Source organism: Silene latifolia, chromosome X (assembly GCF_048544455.1).
Source record: "Silene latifolia isolate original U9 population chromosome X, ASM4854445v1, whole genome shotgun sequence".
In the NCBI taxonomy this organism is placed as follows: Eukaryota; Viridiplantae; Streptophyta; class Magnoliopsida; order Caryophyllales; family Caryophyllaceae; genus Silene; species Silene latifolia.
Window position 1 is genome coordinate 273068276 of NC_133537.1, and position 8713 is coordinate 273076988.

General features: G+C 34.3%; 1 protein-coding gene across 4 annotated transcripts; it reads left to right on the plus strand.

The window, feature by feature from the left end:
- The first annotated feature begins 3613 nt into the window (after positions 1–3613).
- LOC141616777 (uncharacterized) lies at positions 3614–7281 on the plus strand. Of its 4 annotated transcripts, none has more exons than XM_074433916.1 (5): positions 3614–4302; positions 4804–4943; positions 6035–6172; positions 6324–6383; positions 6823–7117. In XM_074433916.1, exons 1-5 carry the CDS (start codon positions 4125–4127, stop codon positions 6997–6999), a joined length of 693 nt encoding a protein of 230 aa, XP_074290017.1. In that variant the 5' UTR covers positions 3614–4124; the 3' UTR covers positions 7000–7117. The 4 variants fall into 4 exon arrangements, with proteins under 4 accessions (XP_074290017.1, XP_074290014.1, XP_074290018.1 ...); XM_074433913.1 differs by having other exon boundaries at positions 3624–4302; positions 6315–6383; positions 6823–7281; XM_074433917.1 differs by having other exon boundaries at positions 3628–4302; positions 6038–6172.
- The last annotated feature ends 1432 nt before the right edge of the window (positions 7282–8713 follow it).

Consider the following 8713-nt stretch of genomic DNA (forward strand, 5'->3'; position numbering starts at 1 on the left):
GAAAGCAAGAAAGCAATCTAATCTTCTTATATTTAATCCAACAATATCTTAGAAGATAGGAAAAAATAAATCAAATAATATAAAGAGATAAAATATCTCTAATCAAATATTATCACTATGATTTATTCCAAACTTTAACTTGTACAAGGATTATTCGAACAAGGAGGAAAAATGGCTCATAGGCCGGCCACCCAAATCGAAACCCTAGGTAAGATATTAGGTTAGATAATTAGGGTTTAGATAAGAGTGGAAAAAAAACCCTAGATAGCATGACAACTCATAAGTTGTTTTACTAATCAGTAGGATAATCTCAAACTCTTCGATCTAATCATATCCCAAATCTCACTCTACTATAAACATATTTTTCTTTAAAGATTTTATGATTTAAGCTTTAAAAAATATATTTTAAAAACATTAAAACCGTGTTCTTCATATTGTAACTCAAAGTTATAGTAGAATCACCTATAACTTTGAGTTCAACTAGTAAAGTTATAACTAAAATAGCTATAACATTACTTGTCAAAATTACTTCTAAAAATACCGTTATCGAATGATGACCTATACTAGCTAATCTCCCTGAAGATCTTCAGTATGAGGTTCATCTCCTCCATCTTGATCATAAGCTCTTCATCTTGAGCTTATATTGAGTTTTTCATCTTGAGCGTCACTTGATCAATGCTTGAGAACATAATCTTCAAACTTGATCATTGACTTTGCTACTTGATCATGAAATCTTCTTGGGTTTTTCTACATGATAACCCTATGTTTTTTCAAATTCTATATGGTAACCCTAATTTCCAGGGAACACACATGGTAACCCTCAACTTTATTAATACGTATTGTCGTGACCCTAAACTTTTTTTCCGTCAATATTTTCAGTTAAGTACGTGACATGGCCAATTGCATTTGAGATTTTCTACAATACAACCCTATGTTTTTGTTAAATTTTACAAGATAACTCTATTTTTTTTTTTTTTTTTTTACAAAAGAAACACTCTTAAAAGTACGTCCTTAGTTCCTCATTTTATCATTCTTAACAAGTTTTAACTCGATTACTCAGAAAAAAATGTCGAACTCTCAGTATCATCATCTCTTTAAGGTATCATTACCATAAATATCCAAATCGGATTCAATTAATAATTAATAAAGAAATCAAAAATCCACTATTAAGCCCAATGTTTACAAATGAGTCTCCACTCCTCAATTGTACCCAACTTTATTGTGCCAATTTGTCAAATAATTGAAATGAGTCATTGTTATGTTTGCAACATTTTTAGTTTTGGGGTATTTGATGAGGTTTGAATTTTTTTCGATTAGATTAAACCTATGAATCAAAGTTGGGATTGATTATTATAATGCTCGGTATTGAGTACTTTTATTGCTTTGGTATTTAGAATATCTTTTCGGAAATTTTTTGATATCGAACAAAGTTCTTACTAGGTTTTTCTTTCAAAACTTGGTTAATTGAAGGGTAATGAGGGTGAATTTGACAATTTGGGTGTAATTGGGTAAAATTGTGAAAAGAAAATTAATTAACATATTTTGTTTTTAAGAACGTGTGATTTGTAGAAACAAAGAGGGTTATCTTGTATAATTTTTAAAAATATAGGGTTCATGTAGAAAATCTAAAAGTTTAATTTGCCACGTCACATACTTAACGGACAAAATTGTGAGAAAAAAGTTTAGGGTCACGGCGATACGTATTAATAGAGTTGAGGGTTACCATGTGTGTTATCTGAAAAATAGGGTTACCGTGTAGAATTTCGAAAAACACAGGGTTACCATTTAGAAAAACCCATTAATTAATTAATATATTCGATTCTGATTTTAGTTTTACGGGTTGATCACGAATTGGAAATGTGATCTCCTTGTTAATTGGGTTAATTAGAGTGGTATATGAGGTCGAATCTCGAATCGACACGTAGTTTATGTAGCTATTACATGTTAAGAATATTTACTTTGAAAATCCATCTTGCTCGGAATTGCATTCTGGAATTCCAACGGATTTCGAGTTGCCTAATTCAACTTATAAGGCGTTTGCGAACAAGCATTGGATTTGAGTTTATGAAAATTATGATTTATAAACTCATATCCACTCTTCCCGAAAAACGCAGAATTTCGATTGCAGAATTTGTGATCCAAATGCGCTGTTTGTGCAACATAATAATTTCAATTTCAGAATTCCAACATTTCATTTTGAATAAAGTATCGATGAAAGAATAGACGTTTCCAAACGAATGTGTAATTTTTAGCAATAAGAGTAGACAATTGTTTCAATGTAGTATCTCAAAATGGTGTGTTGACTACTTCCAAGACAGTAAAAATGTTTTATTAGTGCAATTTGAAGTTTCAAGGTAGAATCCCAAAAATGGTGAATATAGGAGCAGGTGCAATAATTTAATTAGGCCAAATAAGTACGTAACAAAAGTGTATTTTAAATCCACCTCTTTGAGCAAGTGAGAGAGAAGAATCGATAATTTAATAGCGTCATGACTTTAGGATCAGTGAAACGGACATTGAATCTAATAGTGAGAATAAGGAGAGAGCAAAGGTGTGCATGGTGGGGATGTGAACAGGGACTCGTCGGCTAGGAATTTCAAAAAGACGGGTGGAGCAGGGGCGGATCTAGGGCTAGGCTACTCGGGCTGTAGCCCGAGTAGTTTTTATGGGAAAAAATATATACTGTATCTAGTACTAAAGAATTAGTATTCTCCTTGTGGTCTGGTGGTCTACTAGTTACTTTTCACACCAACATCCTGTGTTCGAATCCCTTATTGAACTGAATTTTTGATGTTAGGTTTTCTTTACTTCTCTATTTTGCCTTTTAATTTTTGTTTCTTCGTACCTCCACGTTACAACAAATATTTTTTTTTAATTATTATTCTTTCTTATTATATTTGTTATAGGTGCTTGTCTTCTTATCTTCATAATCTTCATATTTTTTTTTAATTATTATTCTTTTTTTTTTTATATTTTTTATATATGAAAAAATATGTACTTCGTTACAATGATGTGTTTATATTTTTCATAATTTTCCTTTTATGAAAACAAATATTTAACTGAGTTTTGCTAAAAAAATTTGGGGTTCAATTTAAATAATTTGTCGTTAAAATAGTTAGAACAATTATAAATTAGCTTCCTTCAATATAAATAGTAAAATATGAGAATCCATTTTTGAAATAATGCTCAAAAATAAAATATTTGTCGTTTTGGGTCGGTTTTGAAAATATTTGTCAAAATGGTATCCACGTAGGCTCGGGATTTCTAGACCTGAAACACGCCACTACCAATGGCGTGTTTTGTGAAGGAAACACGCCATTAGCAGTGGCGTGTCTTTAAAAAAAAATTATACATAGACACGCCATAGGAAGTGGCATGTTTCCGCTCCGAAACCCGCCATTCCCAATGACGTGTTTGTTTTAGTCCATTTTTTAATGAAGTTTTTTCCCTACTCATTGTAAACACGCCATTGGTAGTGGCGTGTTTTAGGTCCATAAATCCCGAGTCTACGTGGACACCATTTTGACAAATATTTTCAAAACCGACCCAAAACGACAAATATTTTATTTTTGAGCATTATTTCAAAAATGAATTCAAAATATCACTACAAAATAACAGCATGTTAACATACAATATTTTTTTTTTCTCTCAAAGATTACAAAGCGAAAAGTTAAATTTTAATACCCATTGAAACTTTTAGAAACTATTGGCTTATCATATCTTACATTTACTTTATATTAATCTCGAAAAAAATTTGTTGTTATCAATTTATAAAATTTTAAAATTTTAAAATTTAGCCCTAGATGAATTCGATTCCTAGATCCGCCCCTGGGTGGAGGTGGGATTTTGTTTGAATGTGATATCTAAATGATCAGAATTTGAGGAATTTTAATGAAATCTAGAACCAAATTCTATGGATTGTCAAACCAAGAATTCTGCCCAAATATTAATTATAGATCCGAATGACTGTTTCCTCGAATCAATGAGATAAGCGTCTTATGAAACTAAACTTAAGATTATACAAGTTGAGTTGCTAATTGCTAATCATTTTAGTTTATTGTTTGCTTCATCTTTACAGGTTGTGGGTCAATTGCAATTCGTTATCAAGTGGAAGGATCTAAAAAATGATTAGTGGAAATGAATGGTTGGCTCCGATGGCAGAATCAAATGGGATTCTAATGTTTGCTTTCACACTTGTCACATTGTTTCTAGTGCGGTTATTACATGTGTTTTATAATACCGGGAAAGCATTGAGATCCACGTGTATGAAACCTCGTAGTACCCTCATTGTTCTGGGTTCTGGTAAGTCTTTGTTCTACCCTTTGTTTTGTAGTTCTTTTCACACATAGTAATGAGATTTGGTCCAAGCTGGTAAGTCATAGTAATGAGGTTTGTTCCAAGCTGGGTTAGTATTTGAATATTTGATGGTGTGTAGATCAAAATGCTTTTTAGCAGTCTTTTTGAAACTTTCAATCTCTCCTTTTGGGTTCTTGATTGAAATATAGGATTTTGGGAACATTATTTATTGATTGTCTTCTTTGTTCATAAACCTAAACCTGTAAGTCACATGGAGTTTGTTGGGCATCTCTCAAGTTATGTTGATTTCAGTTGAACATTACTTCCTATCTCCTTATATTGCCAAAGTTTGGAGTCTTTGAGGCATTGAGAAGTAATGTCGCTGTGGTAATTGATAATAGCCACATAATGTAATTGATGTCTTTTGTTAAGCAGAGCATTTGAAACTATTTAGAATTAATCCATGAGGAATACATTATCTATTGTCATTGGTTGTGATTCGTGTAGGGGGTCACACAGCCGAGATGCTTAATCTCTTGTCTGTGCTGCAAAAGGACCGGTTCATGCCCAGATATTATGTTGCAGCAGCAACTGATAATATGAGCCTACAGAAAGCTCAGACATTTGAGAGCTCATCTAATAATGCGGTATGTCTCCAAATGGCACTCTGTCTGGCTTTTCGAAGTCTTAAGTCAACTTATCTTTGAATTGCAGTGAGTTTGTCTTGTGCAAAACCTTTTGATGCAATATACATACTCAGAAGATATTTACCCTACCTTATTGTCACTTAGCTAGATAATCTCACTTAAAGTTTTCATTATTTTTCCACCTGGATCTAGGTTATACTCAGTATCATAGACCACTTCAAACATTTGTTTTTACTTAGCTCTCTTACATCAGTTAGAAGGAAGTTAAACTGTTTTCCAGATAAAATTCACTTGCTAATGCTTTTATGGTTAAAAGTTCTGGCCATGCATTTTAACTACACTTGCCTGAGACTATTCTTACCGTACGAAGCTGTTTCCCCTAAATTTGGGTTTAAATAATGGCACAAATGCAAAGCGGTCTGCAGCAAGCAAGACTCACTGAAACACAATTTTCTAACAAGAAAACACTCTACAGTCAGAACTCCCATCACTGGCCAAAAGGGGACTTCAGGGAATAAAAAAGCTCCACCTAGCAGAGTTTAGGATCGCTGGCAAACACATAATAGATATGCCACCTCAAAAGGGAAGAAATCTAATACCTGACTGTTATAATGTGGACAATGCACTTGTTACTCTCGCCTCTCGGACCGGTGATTTTTGTTTAGTTTCTCTCAACTGTAAAAACTGTTCCTATTTCAAGTGGAACCAAAGACTCATTATTTGTTCTGGATCATGATCAAATAAAGCAAAATGACTCACTAAAAGTGGGCACAATTTTTTTTTTTGTGAATCAGCAATTTCTTGATGCACTTCTCGACACAATTTTCATTTTGAAACATCCGGAAATAACACTCTTTGCTGGGGACTGTGGTGCTAAGGCTGTGAACATCCAACCCCCTTTGCTCTGCAATTAGTGGGATCCCTGAGGCAGTGGGTTTATGTTGTTGACGTCTCTCCACCATAAAGCCATGAGCCCATGATAGTCTTTAATATTTCGTTTTTTGGTCCGACGTCATTGAGATTGAGAATAAAATTTCTGAATTTCCTTGGTTAATTGTCATCAATATCTATTTATTCTGGCTTTGGTGCAGAAGGAAACCGGAAATGCACAATATATGCAAATCTATCGAAGTCGAGAAGTTGGACAGTCGTACATAACATCTGTTCTTACAACGTTGATTGCGATAGTTCATGCAGTGTGGCTGATGATTAAAATCAGACCTCAAGTGGTATTGGTTCTCTTTCCTTTCTTTTGGCCGGTATAGACTATCGATCAAAACCAGATGTGACAGTGGAAGTGACCTTGTATAATTCTGCAATTTTACTGAAACGATTAGATTCACGATGAGTTTTCTTAATGTTATCTTCCAGTACTTGCAGTTCCTCTGCAACGGCCCTGGGACTTGCATTCCCTTATGCGGAATTGCCTTCGTCTTTAAGGTCAGTTAGCTACTTATCAACTGTATTTACTCTGCCTCTTCATTAATGCTTGCACACATATTTCGAACACTTGATACTCAACACTCGATACTCAGGTAAGGGTATGACACATCGACACACTCTTTTAAAGACAAATTTTAACATTAAAAAAATTTACGCACATGGGTGTCGTATCCTTCCAACTAGACCTGGATTAAGTGAGTTTGGGTCGGGTCATTTCAGTTTGGATCATTTAGGTATGTTTCAATTGTGTTATTATTCAGTCGTTATAATGGGTTGCTCAACTGGGTTGATCAATTTTGCCAGATCTACTTTCAACAAAGTCCGAGTAATATAGTCGTTTAGCTCTTTATTAAAATGTGACTAGCGTATTTCATTGATGTATTTGATGCTAAATGTTAACGACTCACTGGGGGTAAAACTATAATTGCCTGTGCAGGTGTTAGGGATAAGATGGTCGTCGATCTTTTATGTGGAGAGCATAGCAAGAGTGAAACGGCTTTCTTTGAGTGGGTTGCTGCTTTACAAACTAAGGATAGCGGATCAAGTTTACGTACAATGGCCTCAACTTCAAAGGATGTATCCTAGATCCATCTATGTTGGTTGCCTGATGTAAATAGCATGTAATAGCTGGTTTGATGTTGCTGCAAGCCTTGCCAGGAGTGTAATGTATATCGACGAGGTTTTCCGATTATACAAATTACAAATGTAGTTATAGAACTTATCCTGTTCAAGGTCTCATGTACTCGTATTATCTGTTGTGTTCGGTTGGTATTCGTCCGTCCTGGAAGAGGTTGATCACTGACTGTCAGATTATACAGTTTGTCGCGGTTTCCTTGGTTATGTTGTAGTATCACTTGTTTACGTTTAGGTGTTGGGGGATATGGGGATGGTGTTCTAATGCTCTGTTTAATGCGTCTCTTTTGTATTTGTTTCTTTATTTTCATTGTAACAATTATAATAAGAACAATAAACATAGCCTGAGTAATGATGGAGATAAGGATAAGGTTTTGCAATTTTGAATACGAAAAAAGGATTACGCAACATCATACCCCTTCTTGCTCGAATACTTACCTGTGGCTGTACTCCATATTATTTATTATTCACTGCATTTTTCTTTCACAGGATATGTATAATACTTACCTCTGTGGCTCTGTCAAAACCATTTTGAGTTAACCTTGCATAAATCATCATCATCATCATCATCAAAATATAAATCGTTGATGAACATGAGTGCAATATGATTTCAGTTTATTCAAGAATCATTACCACATTTACGGAGTACTATGCATTGTTATTCCCTGTCTAATTCAATCAATCAATTATCTCAGACCGACCATTTACGAAAATGCGACGGTGTAGGATAAAGTAGTTAGTTACAAGGCTTTTACGTAGTTAGTTACAGGGCTACGATTAGTAATTCATCGTTTTGATTTTTGTTTTTAAATCGATTCGTTTTACGTCGATTGTTTCACTTAATAATTCGTTGTTTGATTTTAGAAAAAAAGCAACTCGTTTTACGTCTATTAGTTTAATGATTTTTCAATTTGTGATCAAATCTAACATTCTTCAATTGTTTGTTATTCGATATTAGTTGTTAATTTCGATTTTTTAATTAAATAGTTTGTTGGTAGTTCGATTGAAATGTTGAGGTTAGCAGGGTAATTTGAAAAAATCTTTAAATATTGTCGGCGATTCGGAGGGACGAATAGCAATTGGCAACAAATTGATAACGTTCGATGGGCCACAAGCCCACAACAAGCAACAAGGGTATGAGAAACTGCATTGGCAGCAAATGGATATCTTCCAACACGTATCCCAATTAATTTTCCGTAGGACAAATAAATTCCATTCTATGTTCCACCCATGCAATTTTTTTTTCCTAGATAAAGGTGGTGGTGGGTTTGGTCGTAACTCGTGACTTCGTGAGTGGTTGGACTGTTGTAGGTTATGATGGCGGCCATGTCCGATAAGTAGTTTGGGTTTTATGCAATGTGATGTGGTGGTGGTGCTATGACGATATTGAAGCTATGGCGGTGGTCGGCGGGACAAGGTTTGATGGATGCCGTGGGAATGAATTGTTTTGAGTTAATTTTCCTCAAAAATGTGTATAAAGGAAAAACAATTAGTATGGGAATAGTGAATGGAAAGAGTGAATTTTAACATCACAAAATTCTCACTTCAGACGGATACTATCCGTTTAAAGTTGTAGACGGCTCAAATATCACACGCCACTTTCATAATAAGACAAACAAGTGAAATGTCACCACTTTGTCTTTTATGTAAGTGGTGACATATTTACCCGTCTACACTTTATAGACGGATATACC